Source organism: Dermacentor andersoni, chromosome 1, assembly GCF_023375885.2.
Source record: "Dermacentor andersoni chromosome 1, qqDerAnde1_hic_scaffold, whole genome shotgun sequence".
Taxonomy (NCBI): domain Eukaryota; kingdom Metazoa; phylum Arthropoda; class Arachnida; order Ixodida; family Ixodidae; genus Dermacentor; species Dermacentor andersoni.
Genome location: NC_092814.1, coordinates 69,217,322 through 69,237,770, shown reverse-complemented (window position 1 = coordinate 69,237,770; position 20,449 = coordinate 69,217,322). Strand labels below are relative to the sequence as shown.

Genomic DNA, 20,449 nt, shown 5'->3' with positions numbered 1-20,449 from the left:
GGCTTTAGAACATGGTCACAATTTTATTTGCTCGTTAGCCTTTTGGCCTGGACGTGGATCAACTCATCACTTAAGCTCGTATGCATATATAGCTTGCAAGAAAGAGCTCCAAGTGCTGCTGGTCAGTGCGTAGTATGTAGAATAGGAACTGACAGACATAATAGGTTAGTCGTGTACAATGTCAATGATCCCAACCGTTAAATCCGTAGATAAAAATCTCAGGAAGTGCGCGCCTATCTGGAATGGATGATGGATGTTTGCAAAACGAAGGTCTGGAAGGTAAATACAAAAAGATTCTGGTTCACATTTATGCGTATAGGCCGTTCATTGGAAAGTATCTTTCCTTCGCTTCAGTATAATTAACATTCGTGAAAGGCAGCTTTTCACTAAGCATTCCTCCCCCCCTTTTTTTTTAATTTTGGTCATGCTGCTATGCACGATGAACACTAGAAGAAAGAAGAAAAGAAACAAAAAATGTTTCCGAGGTTACTAAAATGAAAAAAAAAGAACAATAGTAATATTAAGAACAGCAGTTTCCAACGCGCGCGCTTTCCTCCTCCCATCTTCTGCTTTTCTGTCTTTCATTTTTTTTTTTTTTTTGTTTCCGCCAGTTCCTGCGACGACAGGTTACGGCGCGACTCAATTGGAGCTGACGTGTGAACGAGGCAAGCGATAAGCGTTATGAATATTTAAGGCGAGACGCGTGAATTCGGTCCTTTTCTTTCTTCGCGTTCAGTCATTTGTTTCTGGTTTTGTTCGTCCCCGCTGCTTATTATGCAGTGCGCCGCAGCACTGTGCTCCTCTGTGCGCACGCCATCGTCGGAGATGACGGCACGCATTTTAACGCGCCATGGCTTTTCTCCAAGAAACACTGCATTTTTCATGGGCGCAATGAAAGAGTTACGCACGCTGAGCCTCACAAGCTGCCGCCAAGCCATGGCAGCATGGAGCCTCTCCGTCCTATTGAGCAAGTGTGCGCGCGAACAAGGATTTCAATGCTTGTTAAGGAAACCTCGAGCCGTGAAAAATGTGTCGGCGCACCGTCCCATAGCGGGGGAGCCGAATTATTTGAGGGAAGAAGCGGGCAACCAAAATACGATGGTGGTATACTCACTGTCGGAGAATGCTGCTGGCGCAGTAAATGAGACCACAGCCGATGGGATCGCTAAAATGCGCCGTTCTTTTTTCTTTAAGCACACGACGTCGCCGTTTTTTGTTGCTGGCAGAGAACGGCACTTTATCGGGAGTGCACTGCGCAGGTGCGGCCTCGGTGGCGTGTCAACGTCCAAGCAGGTTCATCCGCTCCTGCAAGGCCTCTATCTATGCCTTGAATTAATATTTTTGTAAAGTCGGCTTTGATTGTATAGCGAGTGGTGCTTGCCACGCCCACGACATATGTACATATATAGCATATATGCTAACAAATGCACCTCAACACAATGCTGCGCGAAGGGTTCTGCATGCTGAGCTGTGTATTGTCCCAAAGAACGACGGACTGGTCGTATCTAGTAAAATATCACCACGCTGCACGCACGCCGCGCACGCGTGCGTGTGTGTTTGTAGTCACGTTTTTCCAGATCCAAAAGCTGATATGGCTCGTGCGGAGAGAGTTTTTGTTAATTAGCGACTAATTACTGCGTATCACCCGTCACCCCGTGGTCGCCACCACTGACGGTATGTCTCCGAAGGAACCTTCCTTTTATTTCAAAACGGCTATATGTTTAAATATTGCTTAAGGTATTCGTAGAAACACAGTTTGTAGTGGCTCTTTCCGCCAACGTAAAAATGCATGAAACACAAAAACGCTTGTGACGCTTTGTGACTGAACAAACCACCACAATATGTCGCTGCCAAGCTTGCTGCTGCGCAAAGGGCTGCGCAAAGTCTTGCTATTTGAGGCACGAGCTGGTTGCCTAAGGACAAAAGCCTACCGGAGCAAATATTCCCGACATATATGAGAGATGTGTATGCTGCAGAAGAAATCCAGAGACAAGTCAGCGCATATACGAATGTAATGCGAATGTATTAACCCAGCGAGACCAGTAGAAAACGCCCACCTTCCAGAAGCGTTGAAACCGGTCAGCAGTCGAGATAAGCAAGAGACGTTTAGAGTATTTGTGGAAGAAAAGCGGGGAAGAGGTTGATAGGAACAGATCCGTTACAAGCATAGGTAATTGCACAAGCTATGTGTTTTAAGGAATACAGAAAAGATTAAGCAGCTGTCGGCAAAATGCTAGACTGGTAGGCGTGTTTACCTGATTACCTTAAGCAGGCTAGGTGACTATTTGTCGCTGCCCAGTTTGAAAGGTGTTGCCAATAAATAATAATAATAATCATCATCATATGCCATCCATGTAATCAGGCGTTTTGGTATTCCATAAACTGCAACGCGCTTATGGACAGACTAAAGAGCTAAAACTCAATGTTGCACACATCGAGTAGTCAGACGCTAACGCAAGCGGCAGAGCGCCACACAGACCGGTCCTTGCAGCGCCTGTGAAGCAGAAAGAGCTTCTGCGAGCCAGTCCGCAGGAACAGCGCTAGCAGACGCGTCAGGCGCTTCTGATGTGCGATCGCACCACCGGACCAAATAGTGCATGTCATTTAGCTGCAGCGCGCCATGTACGTTTTTACACACGCGTCAAGCAACGAATACACAAGAATAGCCGTGCCACACGGGAGACACCATCATAAGTGTCACGACCTAAAGTTTCATAATGCCGTATAGTATGTAAAGCTCTGCTACACGCACACCTTTAATGAAGACTTCGCTATGATGATAGCTGCAGTCAATGCAATTAGCTTGTTTACCAACCATAATATCACGAAAAAAATTATTGTTTAGAGTATTACTTAAAGTAGCAGCATCGTACGCATGCTCAGCAGCGCAACAGCCACTAGGCTGCCATGGTGGGTGCATTAAGCAAATAATTGACATTTTTCGTGCTCGTGTGGCACAGGTATAATACTCTGAATGCATGGGTCACAGTTAAAGCAAATACCTAATTAGTATCCAAGCGCACTTTTATTAAAGTTTTTCCAATCCAATCCACTAAAATCTTGCCATTTCAACACGCGTTTCTGCTTTTCTAAAGAAAAAAAAAAACCACCGCCCAAGAACTCCTTACAGATGGTTAACCAGCGAAGCTGAAACGTGTTAATCCCGACGGTTCATTAAACGACGGCTTGGTAAGCTGTTGGATCCTCGGTACGCCGTTCCTGCTTGCGCTCGGCTGCACGCGAGCCTCTTCTTATAGTGCGGTCTTCGGTTAACATGTTTGACGATGACTCTCTATGATTGTTTTAAACTGGGTACGATCTGTTAACATGGCGACGTGGGCGGGAAGCAGCTTTTTTTTTTTTTTTTTTATGGAAAACTTTCGTTCGGAGAACGCATGTGCTCACCCTCCATGCACACACTGTCATTGCCAAACCTCACTGACTTCGCGTTTCGCGCGAGCACACCGTTTCAAAAGCGGCTCCAGCCTACGCACACTATAAAATTGTTATCCTGGCTTGCAAAACGACAAGGTCATATAGGGAAGTTTAACCTGACTGCTGCTTCGAGCAAAGCGTGGAGGAAGGAATGTACCAGAGTTGCTTCGGTGCGCTGTTCGGTGACGGAGGGCGGACGCTATAGCAGGTACACATTCGCTTAAAACAGTCCTCATTCGCTCGCGCTTTCGAGCAACTCCGAGAACGAAACTGGGGCGCCACTTGGCTTCTACGGCCGAAACCTCTCCGAGAGCGTGGTGCGTACAACTTCCACGCAGTGTCATCGTCAAAAGCTACCCGTTCTAAATAATTCATGCGGGCGGTCGTACAAGGATAGAAAGAGACACAAAATAGAGAAAGATCCAGGCGCATCCACGCGTCGTCCGCAAGAAAAGACCAAATGCCCAACGCTGAGAGCGGAAAAAAAAAAAAAAAGAAGAAGAAGCCCACGCAGCAACCGCGGAGCGCGGGACCGGCCGCATGCATGCATCCCCCGGCACCACGCGCCAGTGTGTGCGCGCGGCCGCAACACGTGTGCGTTAAACTCCGCAGGTCTCCAGCGAGCACTCATCGTCAAAGGCGCTGCTTTTTCTTCGTAGCCGAAAGACGCTAACAAGAGAATATATATACATATATATAATAAAAGCTCGCGCAGTAGGACGGGACGGCGGACGGGACGCTGTAGCGGAGCTCCCCCCTTTTTTTTGCAAACGCAATGTGACGGATATGCATATAACATCCTCCGCCCCAAACGACGACTCTGGGGAACATGGGTGGTGGAGAAGGGAGAGGAGGATGACTCTTCTCCCGCAATGAAAACACAAGAGGCGAAGCGAAAGCAACCGTTAAGCAAAAAAAAAATTGGCGCTGATGGACGACGTGAAGAGATCATGGTTGACGTGCCCTGCTCGCGCGCCTGGCTTCACTGAGTGCCTGCGCTTTTGTTCTTGCCAAAGAAACCGCTTCTGCGTGAAGCTCTTCCGTTGTTGATGTTTTTGCTGCTCTTATCCCCGTTTAATGGCCCTCCTTCGTACGGCACACCTTTCGAGGCACGCTCGCCACTTGCTCTTCATGATGATAGCACGGGTATGCTGTCGAAAGGCCTTGTCTCTCAGCGGAGTGTCAGAATTCGTTTGCGCACTGCGTCGCTGGCCTGGCATAGCAGCGAAAGGAACGCGGACAAGCGGAGGAATAGGCCAAGTACAGGGGAAAGAAAATATAAAGAAAGGCGATTCTTCGAAGCCGAAATTCCTGGCTCGTATTGATTTTGTTGCTCCACCGAGCCGACAGCGGCGGCATCATCACAAGCGATGTTCCAGTTACCCCTATAGTTAAGAAGTATTGAAATGAGGCAGGAGTTTTGGAAATTCGACTTCGTATCCCGTATATGGAACTAGTAAAGCTATATTGTTACAGGACCGGAATGATGAAGACGAGCAGAGGCAGAGGCTATGTTGTATGGGGCAGAGACGCTGACAAGCAAACGTGGCGCATGTTCAGATCCGCTGCAGTTATGGTCGAACATGAGTGCTCTTTCGGTGAACCAAATCTGCTATCAGATTCCGTATTTCCTTTATCTCACTGCAATCATCTTCGATGTCACTGCACAAACACCATATTGCCTTCTCCGTCCAAAATTAACAAATAACATCTGCATACATTCTTCTTCTGCTTCCAGCTCTCTCATCAGGCGCTATTTTTTCGTGTTGCACCACACCCTTGTGGGTGTGGTGCAAACATTTAATGCAACGCTCAAGCTCCCAATGCCTACACTGGAGCGGTAGCCCGGATGTTTTCAGAGAGTACGCTAATTTGGTTGACTCATCTTGATGAGCAGGTTCATGCTTGTAATGTGGTTCTGGCCAAGGACACCTGCTTTCCACTTAGGGTTTTTTTTTTTTTTTGCGCCAGAATCACATTTCAAGCATGAACCAACTCGCCCAACATCTCGATCTGCTGCACAGTTTCATGAATGCACTCGACGTTCGCACAATGTTTTACCCTCCATGTTTGAAAGAGGAACTGGCTGTTCAATGCTACGTGGTTTGAAATTTTTAACTGAGAGAAATCAATGAGACGGAATATAATGCGGACAGGTTAATTTTATTAATACCAGCAATATTGAATCAAGACTTCTTGCTGTCCACAGAGGCCGATCCATAAACTTTGGTGTGCAGTGGCGGAGTGGATGGGGAAGGGGGTGGCGATGCATGAGGCGTGAGAGCAATTTGGCATCCGGGAAGAGGAGCTTCCGGGTCATACTGCCGCAATGCAGCTACGTGATGACGCAAGCCATCCAGCGCTTGAGCTGCGAGCCAGTTTACCTACGTACGTAAAATTTAGGTAAAGTTTCATTGTGAAACTATTCAACACCAGATTCTGAAACATGAAACATACAGAGTCAGCGTTCGTTGCGACAGAATAGCGTGAAACTGAACATAGTTCGTATGAAGACTAAAATGCTGTTTGTGCAGTTTTATGGTGCAACTACATCGCTGTCCACGTGCAAGTACTTGGCTTTAAAAACACAACCAATTTTGTTGCAACACATCGCTGTGAAATGAGCTTTGAAAAAGAAACAAAAGGTAACAATAATATCAGCGACTCTTCCCCTTCAATAATATCAGCGACATTTCCCCTTCAGGTCATCATAAGATGTAAATGGCCGCAATAAAACTGAGCAATGGACACATAGGAATTCACCGGTTCTATTCTTGCAAAAAACAAAGAAAAGAAAAATACACTTTTGTATGCCTACTTTTCAACCAAAACGATATAGTTCGACACGTTTGCTCGCTGGCTACCGCCCATATACAGTATTTCTTTTTTACTTCAAATAATTAAAGAAACTACAAAAATTTGGAGGACGCTTAAGCTTCGCCTTTAAGAGTGGAACGCGATAGCATTCAAAGACCCCTGACTGCCTTTCATGCTTCCCGGCAACTGTAGCTTTTGTAACCGTAACGTTTACCGGGAAACGCTGGCGGCTAACGCTATGCACGAAGGCAAGCTTTCTGCTAGAAACGCGGCATCTTGTGTGGGTCGATCTCCTGTTATTGTTTCGCATTTTTAATATTTCAGTCTGAGAAGAGCTAACAAAAGGATATGCGCTGTCGGTGTTGTATTTTTCTATTACATTTGATTGTGGGGTGCCGTTCTCAAAATTCCATGAATAACTTCGTAAAGAATGAAATGAGCAACTTTGGTGGTAGAAGAGTGGTTGGGTATGCGTGGTTCAGAATTTGGTTCCCACGCCAGACGCAGGACGCCGAACGCCGACGCCGGATATTCTGCGACACGGAACCCTTATTAACGCTACCGCGTTAGAATTTATTCGAATTAGGTAATTGCAGATGAATTACGTGCCCACGTGGACATCATTTGCTGGAGAAACCAAAGCAATAATATCAATAATTAAACTAATAGCATAAACTAACCTCTTAATTAGTAACCTTACGGCACAAGTTTAGATCGCAAAGTTAAATGAAGTCGTCATGAAAGCTTAATTTCGTGTTCCTAAGTTTCCAAACGGCCATGTAGATCGAATTAACCGATTTAAATTGTTACCTTAATTCACCTTATTGCGCACGCGGTACCGAGAAGCGCGGCTCGTGGTCGAAACCCTCTGACGTAATAGAGTGGCGTAAAATGAAGCACGTCCAGGCAGGAGCACACGAATAATTCCCTTTTTCCACGAGTCGATGTTGGTGGGCGCTCCCTGCTGAACGCATAGTCACTTGAGCAGCATAGGGGAGGCGAGCTGCTTTATCGCGCGGTATGGCGAAGCTTCGTTATACACCATAGAAATTCCAACAATAATTACCAGAGGGAACTCTGGCGCTGCAATTGTTCAACCACCATGGGAATGATGGGAAGTACATGGCTTTGTCTGATCTTCGTGCTCGTGGATTCAGCCGTTCTTGTGGCTTTGTTTATTACGCTTTATCTGCCTTCGTTGTCCGAAATTTCAGAGCAATCAATACTTTTTCGAAGTGCAGAAGGCTGCGAACACGCACAATCGCTACTAACTGCAGCGGTTCAGGCTGTCGAGGTGGCCATATCGAAACGCGCCAAGCGTCTCAACGCGCTGACTTGCCCGCGAAAAATTCATATAAGCGCGTTCTATGCCGCTTGTCGATGCATGCGTGCGCGGTTTCAATGTCGGGCTTCTGTGCTAGAAGCCTTGTGTTCGCATCCTGCCGTCGGGCAATTTTAATAATGTTTAATGATTATTATTAATTTCACGTAGTATGCCCATCATTTGTATGCTGGCTGAGTCGCCCCGCTTGCAGCTTCCGAAGACACTAGCGCCAGAGTTCCCTGTAGTAATTATTGTATGAACTGTATTACGCCACCCTCTAGGTCACAGCGGGTCGGGACCGCGCTTCGCCACACCGCGTGTGAAATAAGGCTAATTGAGCGAGTAATTTCACGGCAGCTTTTTCTTTTTTCTTTCTTTCTTTTTTGTCTGTATGGCCATTTCGATATATAGAAACATGTAACTATACTTATGACAATTCCCTTCGACTTTCTGATTTAAACATTAAAGAATTCTGAGGTTTTAAGCGCCAAGACCAGGATACGATTATGAAGCACGCCGTCGTGGGGGATTATTTAGAGAACAATTTTGACCATCTGGGGTTCTTTAACGTTATAGTTACTGTATAGGCAACGCCTATAACCACTAAGCTACCACGGCGTGGGTATAATATAATCATAAGCTTAAAATTTTGTTAATTGAGATGCTAACTTAATAATTATTGGATGAATTTGTTTAGTCTTTCTGGCGCGAAATATTACCTGTATTATGGTAAAAGATTATTGGCAAAAGGTCATTGTTCCGCATTGACGTAATTCGGATAAATTTGATAGGCTTTAAAAAGCGTTAGAAGTGAAAAAAAGAAAACTATGTACTGTGGGCAGATCATAGAGCAGACGCACCGTTCACAGTATGAATAGTAAGCAACTACTCTACAAGTAAACACTAGATACCAGCTGCATCATTCTTTTGCCGAACACGAGGTCGCACTGCGGAAGGCGCCAGATGCAAGGACGGCCGTGAATCCTAACTTCCTGTTAACGCTGTGAAATCCCAAGCGGTAGGAATTAATCAGGGGACGAATTCACGAAGCTTTTCGTTCTTTGCCGGCCGTCCTTTATCCAACACCACGATTGGCTGGAATTCTCTGACGAACAATTCTATCGTAATAGCTTTTTTTGTGAATACAGGGTCCATGGAAGCCCTCCCGCGGCTTCCTTTATTTGCCGTGTCAGCTTTACGTCCCCTAACGTCCCATGGCCGTCAGCGGACATCCGGGAGACGCGTCTATACGGAAGACCTCGGCGCGCAACGAGGGGAACCTACTTGTCGTCGTCGTCGTCGGCGCGTTTGGCGTCGCACGTCTCACACGCCTCGCCGCACCCGTAGGACTCCGGCTTTTGCAGCGCCTCGGCCTTGGCCCAGGTCTGGTCGGCCTGCTCTTGCTGCGAGGCGGCGGGGGCCTGCACCTCGGCCCGCTCGTCCTCGCGCATGCTGCTGCCCCCGCTCGCCGCCTGCCCCTCGGCGCCGACGTTGACCGGCGGCTGCTCGTCGTCGGGCGCCTCGCCGCTCTCCGCCAACAGCGAAGGCACGGCCAGCAGCAGCAAGGCAGCCACCACGGTCCACCGAGGGCACCCCATCGCAGCCGCCGGCGTAGTCGAACGACGATGCGCGCGCTGCGAGACCGCGAGCCTCGCGGACGCCGCTCCTCGCGCGTTTCGTCTCGACAGCGGCCACGTCAAAAAGGAAGATGAAAAGGAAAACAACAACAACAACAAAAGGCCAAGAAGAGCGCAACAAGAAAGCGAGGATGTTAAACCACGATTTAAGGTCGCAACAACTGCGGCAAAACACCGGCGAAGTTTAACAAGTATACATGAAAAGAAGAGAATGAAAGAAAAAGAAAGAAAAGCATACAGTAGCATAACCCACGCACGGATCGATAAAATGTATTCATGTATGCAGCACGGAGTTGCCTGCCCGCCACGAGAATTCCAGCGAGCACGACCGAACGAAAGCAGTGCAGGCACGGACAACGACAAGTTGAGAAACAATGGCTATGAATGCGAGGAGCGGAGTCTAGTAGAGTAGGATGGCTGTAGGTGATATAACATCGCAAACTAAAGGCAAAACGTAATTTGAAAAAAGAAAAAGCAGTCAACCGAAATATAAGGCAGCACTCTCTGTAGTAAATCACGCGACCAGCCGAGAAAACGTATTTATGTATGCGCCATGAATACCCCCTGCCACGGGAATCCCCAGCGTGCGCAGCCCGAACGAGAGTGGAACAGGCGTGGACAATGACAGACCACGCGCAGGACAAGGCACAGTGGGTCTTCCCCCGACTTAACACAGACGAAAAACGCAAGATCCGCCGCGTCGGCTCAGTGACTATATAGCTTCGTTTATACATGAACTCGACTCGAGCGGGTATGGCGTCAGATGTCGAGCTGACCCAGCCCGACACGACCGCGTTTACATTCATCCCGCCAAGCGGGTTGGGCGAGTCAACCCACTCTTTGCAGGCGGCTCGACCCAACTCGCCTCGACGCTCACGATCGGCTCGACCCGCAGGCATTTCCACGAACCCGACGACCAGTGTTTCGCTCCCAACAAGCCAACTCAACCGAAAGCTTTCTTAGCATATATTTGCCTCTTCCTCGGACTGGCTATGCGCTGGCTGCTGCCTTGTTGAGTAGACAACTTGCGCCTGTGGGTATGTGCCCCTCCAAGGCAAATCAGTTCTGCGGAATCTCGCAAGGTGGAAGAACGTTCATGAAAGGAAACTTGAAATCCACCTTTGCAACCCGTGTGGGTTTCTGAGAAATCCACACGGGTTTCTCAGAAACGAAAGCGTCGTAGTTGAAAAAAAAAAATCCTGCCGGACCAGGACGAATTTTTCTTCAATTACGAAACTTCCTTTCTGAGAAACCCGTATGGGTTTCCTTTGTAGCTTCGTGCTACATACGGGTGGATGTCAATTGTCCTTTCATAATTTACATCAGCGTAGCAACACATAAATGGTTCATATAACAACGAACGGCTTCATCGTATGCACTATAATGATAACACGGTAACGAACTTACACAGAAACTATACATATACATACTGTATGTCAACAGGGAATACAACAAATCTTGCTGGAAAAGTAGGAATACACTGCCACAGTATAGTGCTACAAATAGATAAGCACGCAAGAAAAACATAGATGAGCGCGATTACATACATGTAGGCATGCTTCTTACTTTTAAGATTATGCCCTGAAAAAGCCCATGTATACAGTATAAAAAGCCAATATTATACATAAGCACCCGGCACTGCTCTCTTCGTCTTTCATTCTTTCTGTAATGGCCTTGTTTGCCGAATGAACATTTTTTCCATTGCTCTGACTGGCACTGCCCGCCGCGGTCGCAACATTAACATCTGTGGCTTCATATACAGTCTTCAAAATTCACATTTCGGAATATACACCGTGCTTATAAATCAGCTACAGGACGATTTGAAGTCACACCCACATGTAATTACGTGTAAAAGAAATGTAATGACCTTTTTATCTGTTCGCGTTCGAATTTATGCTTCTGGCACACCTTCGTTGAGCCGCTTTGAAAGAGAAAAATAAATAATATTGTAACGAAAATCGCTGGTTCGTAAAACTGTAACGAATACGAAATATATGCCTTGTAATAATGACGCTTATCAGTACGCGGACAATCCTTTCATTCGCGTTTAGACATGTCGTTATGTTCCAAAGCTACCAGTATGAACAAGTCATCAACATTTTTTCCTCTCGCAGTTCATAAGAAAGAATTTCTGGAAAACAGATGAAGTCCAACGTCAATTAATCCTTTTTGCTGCAGGGTGGCGGACGGATGTCTCAAAACCGGTGATATATGGAGTATTCTCGGGCCACCAAGTGGGTGGACATGTCCTGAGCACTGACCGGCTTCAATTCTAGAATTGCAATATGTTTCCTAAGGTTGCGAACTCAAAAAATTTGATTTTAGTTATTTACATAGTAACCAATCATTATTGTACATCAAGTGATATCTGTCAGAGATAATGAAAGTGAATTCTTTATTCACTATTAGACTGTTCTATGGCTTTCTTTTTTTTGCGTCGGCAATTCATTTAAAACTGATGACCTGTTACATGATGTCTAACGAGCTCTACGTTCAGATAATGCTAAATTAACCATTTGTATGGTATAACTAGATTTCGCAAATGTGCGAAAATTACATTGCGTTCATGAAAAACGTACAGGCATCGGCCATTCCGATTGGCATGCCGCCTCACTCATCCAATCCCAACGTGCCGTTGTCAGATGGGAAGAGGACTTGGCACATGGAGGTGCCGCGCCCCAGAGCTTACATGTACTCATCGACCCTGCATCATTCGGTGCATTGACCCCGGTGCTCCCCCTCTACCCATGTATAGATAAACACAATTTGTTGCAACGTCTCGCGAAGTAGGCCGCAACGTGTGCTATATGTGTGCCTGTCCTCTTGATGCTGTTATCTGTCGAGTAATGTAGGCAGTGCACCATCATCATCAGCCTGGTTACGACCACTGCAGGGCAAAGGCCTCTCCCATACTTCTCCAACTACCACAGTCATGTACTAATTGTGGCCATGTTGTCCCTGCAAACTTCTTAATGTCAACCGCACTCTTGTGTTGGACAAAACCTTGAAGAAATTAAACATTCGCCGTCAGCATCACCGCTAATTATCGTCAGTCAAAGCAAACAGCACAGAAAGCTTCGCTTACATCGATTCCCACAGTGCATGGGATCTGCATAATTTTTCAACATATGCCTTTTCTCATCGCAGGTGTAGTTTGAGCTCGCTGTTGCGTACGGTATAATGTTTACAGCTTGAAGGGTAAAGGTGTTAGCCATGGGACAACCCAGCACCCTTGAGGATGCAAAACCTTTTTTTACTGTACATATGCCTGGAAATTTACTAATCTCATCATACCACCTAATCCTCTGTGTCGTCCTCGACTGCGCTTCCTTTTCCTTGGTACCCATTGTGACATGACTTGTCCAGCTTCCTTTCTTGTTATTTACAGTGTTATTTACAATACCTTAAGTGTACCTTTGGAGAGGTTTCACACGAGATGCGGGCGCGAGTGCATAAGGAAGTTCGTATTAAAAAGTACACAGACTGAACATGCTCATGATGGCATCGGTGCATATGTGGCCACAAAATAGTAGTGCTGTTGATTTTGTTTTATTACTAATATATAAGAAAGGTATTTATAAGGCGTACTATTTCGTAAGTGTGCTGACCGTTTTTCCCAAAGTGTTTTCTTTTTATTTCTACGTTAAAGATGTAATGTTTAATTACACCTGTGAGAATCCCACACCGGCAAGCCTGGGCTTAACGTGAATTATAACATCAATAAATGTAGTTTTTCATAAAGGACACCTTTCCGATGGTCATAAGGGTGTGAGTTATAGACATATAAAACATTCTTATGGGCGCAATTTGCAGTGAGCGCTATGAGGTGCCTAAGTATGACGGCCGCGTCACCAGGATCAACCGCTAATATTGTTCAGCCACCAAGACCTAGCCTGTCGCCAACAAAATTTTCATCTGTTTTCTGTTGCGTTCGAAAACGTACACTTCTTGATTCTTGACATACACACCGTGAGCCGTAATTTTCCCATGTTGCGCGAGGAGGGCAGTTCGAGAAAAATTATATGTGAAATACCATATGCACGTCGCGTCAACTTTTGGGAACACGTAATTCCGCTCTGGTGTTACAGCCTTCGTCACTGGGCATCCCTCGAGCGCTGACTGACTTCAATCCCGCAAATGAGACACGTACACTGAAATTCATGATTGAAAAGTTCATCAGTGAATTAATTAATTTAGTTAATGAACATATCAGTGAATATCCCACAGTTTATATGAGGACCACTGTCGCGAATGATGCATTTCAGAATTTAATATATATATTTCTTTTACTTTAGATAAAATATTTCCCAGAACACCGCGCCTGTATGTCCGACAAACGCACCAGTTCGTGCTTTGTTCGCGGCATGCAGTGCTGTCGATATTCGTGAATTCCGGCGCTGTCATGACTCTACTGCAGGCGGATGTTTCCTACGCTACGCGTCTCATTCAACGGCCTGCATCCTGACGGGCGCTACGTGGTCCTGCTGGACATCGTTCCTGTGGACAACAAGCGGTACCGGTACGCGTACCACCGGTCTTCGTGGCTGGTGGCCGGCAAGGCGGACCCTCCGTCGCCGGCGCGCCTCTACGCGCACCCGGACTGTCCCTTCACGGGGGACCAGCTGCGCAAGCAGGTCGTCTCCTTCGAGAAGGTCAAGCTCACCAACAACGAGATGGACAAGCAGGGACACGTGAGTGGTTTCAGGATCAGCGCACTGATATTTGCTATTCCTTTAGTAAACGCGCTTTGCAGCGTTGAGGCACGATCGCGGCCGTTTTTGCAGCCATCATATGGGCGCGGTTCCTTAAGTGGCCTTGTGCTAGAAAAGCCCGGAATCGGAGAGGTCGTACGGCTACGATAAGAGCAGTGAGTTTCGGGAACGCCAGTAAATGGACAACGCTTGCGTCGACGATATGCGAATCGGATGATGTACAGAACACGTAGTTGCCAATTTGTCTGTAGTCTACATGGTCTGGAACTCCTTTCACTGACGGATTCGCGAGCACGCTTACGGAGTTTCCGCCAGATCCGAGTTCAAGCAATCGAGTAACATGCTGCGCACAAGTTTCTTCATCTTCGTGAGGCATGTATAGTAATCTAAAACTCCACGTGCCGTGTGCTCCGTGTTCGTCTCGGGACATACACGCAATAAAATTCACTGCGTATTTTCCTCTTCAAAGATACTATGTCCAACACCATCCTGAGAACAGGGATAAACGAGCGCGTCAAGTATGTGGCAAGTAGCCTAACGTACTCCATGCTCACTGTAAATGCCCCGGGGCACTCTGTTCTCCACACTCTTTAACTCGCTCAAGCATCCTGCCATCCCTTCCCTGCACCTGGGGGAGCTGGACTGCTCCACGTGCCGCAAGAGCTACGCCCTACACATAGCTACTGGTGGCCCACATAAAACGCGTCAATGGGTCTAGATGAATGGGCTCAGCAGCACGACCGTCGACCCTCCGCAGTCCGACAGCCACGAGCTAAGAGTTGTTCAGAAATAAAGTTTCTCCTCGTAGGCGTTTTCCGACGTGCTGACGCCCATTCGCCCTGATCTGCCTGGTACAGAGCGCGCTTCCGTGTCTCATCCGCTCCTCCCAGGACCTGCAACCTCATGTCCATTACTGTCGAACGCCATCTGTTGGAGACAGATCAATGGAAATGTGCGCTTGAAATATCAGATACAACAGAATATAGTTGAATGACCGCTATGACGGAATTGATCGAGGTTTAAACGGTAAAGCGGCAGAATATACCAACGTTAGCTCAGTTCATAAGCTTTTTTGCCATTATGATGAGCAAAGCATATTTCATCATCAATGACTATTTGTAGGCACCTGCACCGATCCTGAAGCATATAGTATACCACTACTGCGATATTAGGTATATTTGGTGTCAATATAGTGGAAGACGAGTTAGAACAGCTGTGTCACTCGATACTGTGGACGAGCCACTGCAATGCGATCTCTCAATCGTTTCTCCAGCCACCACGAATGCCTCACTGTAAAAAAAGAAAGAAAAATCATATAACTGAATATTTCTATTTTGACTACAGAAAAAAAAAATTAATGGAAGAAACAGAGATTATTTAATTTAAAAAAAAAAATCTCTTTCTTTCTGTTTATGGTCAAGAAGACAATATTTCTTGATTTCAACTGAATTGGTCCCCCCGCGGCAAAGTGAAAATTTGTCATCAGTACTGTGAACGAATTATCCTCAGTTAATATTTGTGCGCAGCTTCACCAGTCACGCAAGTATATAGGCAGGTGGATCTCGTATGCGCGAGCCAACTGTTCTTACTTTCTTAATAATATACACCTGCAATCACGACGAGTCATGCTGGCCAGAGCATGGCTATAGAAATTCATAAGAGTGGACACTTAGATCTGTCGCAGTGCTGCCAACCATAGGGAAATTTACGTAAACCTAGGGACTCTTAAGTCTTACTTCGGAACAATTTTCCAAATCTAGGGAAACTTTGCGCTATGAGATGGCGGACAGAAAAAACTTGGAGACTTGAGAAACCACCGCTGCGACGCCACAATGACCGATACGTGGAACTGCTGATGTGGCGACTTGTTTTGATTTCAGTGAGCCTAAATTACTTTCACATTGCCATGCGAAGCATGACTTGCGGTCGTACTGCAGTGTAGTGAACGCCTCTCGCCAAGCGAACGACGATGTGTGGATTGCCCCCTTTAAATCAATATTTATCTTTAGCCGGCAAAACAAATGTATGCTGCAATGCCAAAGAAAGCAACACCTGCAAACCTCGGCATACGCGGACACATATCTACCTAGCGCTGAGCACGACTAGACGGTCGGGGCCCTGCGTAGCCCACTGTGCGATCAAATTTACCGTCCATAGGCAGGGCAACAAATTCGCATTGCAGAGTCCCAGTGGTCACGTGTTTGGTTGAGTTTTGGCACAGAGAAAAGGAAACAAAAATTTGGACGCGCGTCTACGTGCTTCGCTGCAAAGGTCTTGTAAGCGCATAAACGTCGTGTTGCTATGTCAGTACATCCCAGCGTATAAGAAAAATTAATTGCACATACTTTATATTGGTGTCGTGGAGAAGGGAAGAAGGCAGGGAGGTTAACCAGACTGAGTCGAGTTTGCTACCCTACAAGTGGGGAGGGGAATGGGGAGGGAAAGAAAGAGAGAGACCTTTATCGAGAGTAGACGCTGCAAGAGAGCTTCGCACTCTCGCTCGTACCATCACGTTAAGTTATTGGCATACACCACAGAACTCTAAGTGTCGTTTATACAGCCTCGACCCATCACTGAAACTTAGATTACCAGAAAACCTTTCACGTCGCGACGCAACACTGCTGTGTCGGCTGTGGGTAGCAGTAGCATTCACTAACTCCTACAGTTATCGTATTGGAATGGCGGACTCACCAATGTGCGCTAAGTGCAAGTGTCAAGAGACCATCAGTCATCTTCTGTACCACTGTTCTCGCTTTGATAACCAACGTCAGACTCTCCAGTGTGCCTTGAATAGACTGGACGACAGGCCATTTACAGAAGCAAAGATCTTGGGACCCTGGCCTCACAGTTCATTAGCCCAGAAACCAGTTCGAGCGCTTCTCCACTACCCGAAGGCAACAGACTTGAGTGCCTGACTATAGACATCCTGCACCTAACTTATTGCATGTGAAAGTGCGGTATAGGCTCATGAACAATAGTATATTACATAAAGGTTAGGGAAATCTAGGGAATGTTTTATAATATTGAAGGGATAACTGGCTTCAGAGGTTGGCAGCACTGATCTCTCATGTAGTTCCCGGTGCTTTGGCAGTGGTTGCATCTCATATGTTCTACGTAGCGTACTTATACGTATGTACAGACGAGTGCAAAAGTTGCCAGAGTTGCCACTAAATTTTTTTCTTATCAGCCTAGGCATAAAGGCTGAAATCATGTGTACTCCCCTCGTGCGCCTGCTTGACCAGCGTCATGCTTTTATACAATTTCACGTTGCACGGCTGTGCTAGATTTTTTTTTTCTTTTTTGCACATGTCGTGGTCTCTAGACTTTCGCACTCGGCTGTACATGATCTGTTACAACCGCATTCCGGCATTTGACCCTTTCGTACTGCATGAAAGCTGACTTAATACGCCAGTAAACGCTACTTTCCTAATGGAATAAACCATCTAACAGTTTTTTTCTTCAAAATTACGGGGAAAACTATTAACAGGTTATTTTGCTGAAATCACAGAAAAAGAATCTAACAGAAAACCGAAGAGAACAAAAAGATATGGTGCAAGAATTGCCATACTTCTTTTTTAACAAAAAAAAAAAAAGAAAATGACTGTGTTAAAGAAACAGTAAGTTTCCTTCCTGATGTAATTATATCTTGAGATGCATTGCACAAGTTGAGTAAAGCGATTCGAGAGTACGGCCCATCTGCTCCACTTGCACAATTATGCTGCAAAACACGATATCTTTAACTGTGTAGCCGTAATTATGTCAGAAAATATCTTTTTCTTTTGTATTTTTGAAATCCAACAAAGCTGAACGCAAACATACCAAACAGGCATTACTAACTCGCCTTTGCACTACGTGCGAGCCGTCTTTATGCACTAAATAATCGCGGACTGTTGCCCAGAGACAAGCTTTGCACGCTTTGTGGTTGACACACGCATAATTACTGACTTTCTTGGCTGGCGTGGAGCGGTTCCCATATAGAGTATATCGAGGCGCTTAAGACGACAAACACCGCGGCTTCGTGTCCTCACACATTTCAGATGACCAGAGCTTAGACGAAGCAAAAGGAAGGCCACACCACCATAGCGTTGTATGCATCTCCTTCTTTTATTTGTGCTTCGTCTAAGCGCTGCTCTTCCAAAATGCGAATAAATTACGCTTATGCGATAGTAAAATGGCCAGTCTTACCGTGAGATAAAGAAGCAAGAACGAAAGACGAGTTGCGACGCCGCTCCGAAATTTACGCACTATAGGACGCCGCGACGTCACAAATTTTACCGGCATCTACTCAGGTCTGGTTCATTAGTCAATAAGCACTACATTGCATTTGAAAAGAACCAAGGACAGCACAGCAAGTATCGGCAACTTACGCTGCTGTCAAGGCGGACCAAATACTAGAAAATACTTTGAAATCCATGATGTCGCACTCACGTACCGGCGCTTAGGCTTCGCTGCAAAATTCCGAAAGTGTGGCCTTTATTAGGGTCGGTATTTAATGAACAACATTTTTCTACAAATTAATGAAAACAGGGTTTTTAGACAATAAAAATATCACCACCCAAGCACTCCGTACAGATGGTTAACCAGCGAAGCTGAAACGTGCGGCTTCGGTGTTTATCACCATGGGTTAATCCCGACGGTTCATTAAACGACGGCTTGGTAGGCTGCCGGATCCTCGGCACGCAGTTGCTGCTTGTGCTCAGCTGCACGAGCCTGTTCTTGTGCCCGGGATGCAGCATTGACACGGCGTAGACGAGCTCGTTCCCGGTTCTGCTCGCGGCGTTGCTGATCGAAAGCTGCCTGCTCCTCAGGAGTACTTATGACGCGTGGCCTACTCATTTCGGAGCCCCAGAGAAACTGCTCCGCGCGCGCTCGGTTGCGGTGGAGAGCAACGACGTCGCTACTGGCACAGCCAATCGCGTGCCTCTCTTTTTCTTTTTTCGCGCATGCGCATGGGGTTGCGCCGGAGTTTTCGGCGTGCAGGCGACAGACGGACGGACGAATCAGCTAGCCACGTACAGCTTCGCTGTAATACGCCAGTCTAAATTGACAGACTGATGGGCTAGTTGGTAATATGTGCGCTACACATCACATAACAGCCTAAGTGATATAGTATAGCGACAGTGACAGATGCCGATTCCGCCCTTCTTATAAAAGCTGCTTCCAAGTCCCTGCACCCGTCCCAGTTCAACAAGCCCCAATGATCACCACTGTTGCAGTTTGCATAAACGAGTTGTAGCCTGCTATGAGAAAGTTACTCATGATATTTTTTCAGCAGATCTTGTGGCTTATACTAGATAAATCATTACTATTTGTGACTCCCACAGTAATTGAGATGTGAAGCACCAGACTGCCTGCTAGTGATCTGTTTCATGAACAAAATCTCTTTCTCTGTTGCAGATCGTATTGAATTCGATGCACAAGTATCAGCCACGTATTCACTTGGTCAAGCTGCGGCCGGACTGCTGTTCAAATCCACCTGTCATAACAGACCTAGAAGCGGAGCAATTTCGCACTTATATCTTCCCAGAAACAGTATTCACCGCTGTCACAGCATATCAAAATCAACTAGTGAGTTGTACTTTCAGTGATCCTTGCTCAGATATACATGCATGCTATAACCACGTTATAATGAATTGCTTTCAGTGTACCATGAAAAGTACAATATATGAAGTAAATAATTAAACCAGCGAACTAGACGCATACACAGAGACGAGAAACGCGCATGACGATCCCAGCATCATCCTGTGAACTTCTCTCTGTATGTGCGTTTAGTTTGCTGGTTTAAATACTTACCATGTACCAACCCACCCAAGACTTAGCCTTACTGCATATATGAAGTAATGCAATATACCTGAACCCAATTATAGCGAACATTTACAAGCGTTCGTTACACCGTGTACACGGGCTCGTTACCTATAATTGGTCGCGACGCAATTGTAGGTGCAATGCGCAACCGTGCTAAAACACCTTAGCGACCCGACTCTCTCAGCAACACGCTTAAGAAACGCAGCAATCTGACTATCAAGATACAACAAACAAAAAAGCACGTAAAACCACACAAAACCATGCTAGAAAAAAAATCCGCTCGCACGCTGCAAGCGGCTTTATAACGATCGCTGTAGCCGCTTGTAGTTAGATATATCCAGTGCTAATTTCGTTATAGCTTTGCATAAATATCGGTAAAGAACTGCTGCGTGTTCGATATCATAATTTACTAAACAGGCGTACCTTATTCAGGTTTTATCCAACATGTTTCTATAAAATATATATTTCTATCTCTAAAGAACACATTTATAAGGAAAAAAGAAATCAGTGACACTAGTGCCAAGATTGCAATAAACCGATATATTTTCCGGTAGATGATAACGCAAATGTGTACGTTTGAGCATTCGAAAATCAATGCCCCAATACGGTGTTTGAATATGATTCCCCAGTTAATTATCAATGCGTGTACAGCGAACAAAATGCGCTTTTCGAGCCAGAGTACAAAAAATTATGAGCTATGGTATCCGATTACCGTATCC

General features: G+C 46.1%; 1 protein-coding gene and 1 long non-coding RNA gene across 3 annotated transcripts in view; one reads left to right on the top strand and one right to left on the bottom strand.

The window, feature by feature from the left end:
* The window catches only part of LOC126544103 (T-box transcription factor TBX10-like), a 116,147-nt gene that overhangs the window by 83,976 nt on the left and 11,722 nt on the right, over nucleotides 1-20,449 (top strand). For both annotated transcript variants that reach the window (XM_050191315.3, XM_050191316.2), the window contains exons 3-4: nucleotides 13,631-13,904; nucleotides 19,323-19,493. In XM_050191315.3, the coding sequence (XP_050047272.1) occupies nucleotides 13,631-13,904; nucleotides 19,323-19,493 (445 nt within the window). The remainder of the gene's footprint in view (nucleotides 1-13,630; nucleotides 13,905-19,322; nucleotides 19,494-20,449) is intronic.
* On the bottom strand, nucleotides 5,580-10,110 carry LOC126544108 (uncharacterized). Its single transcript, XR_011892380.1, has 2 exons — nucleotides 8,861-10,110; nucleotides 5,580-5,819 (listed from the first exon to the last, which is right to left on the bottom strand). It is a non-coding gene; the product is annotated as an uncharacterized lncRNA (long non-coding RNA).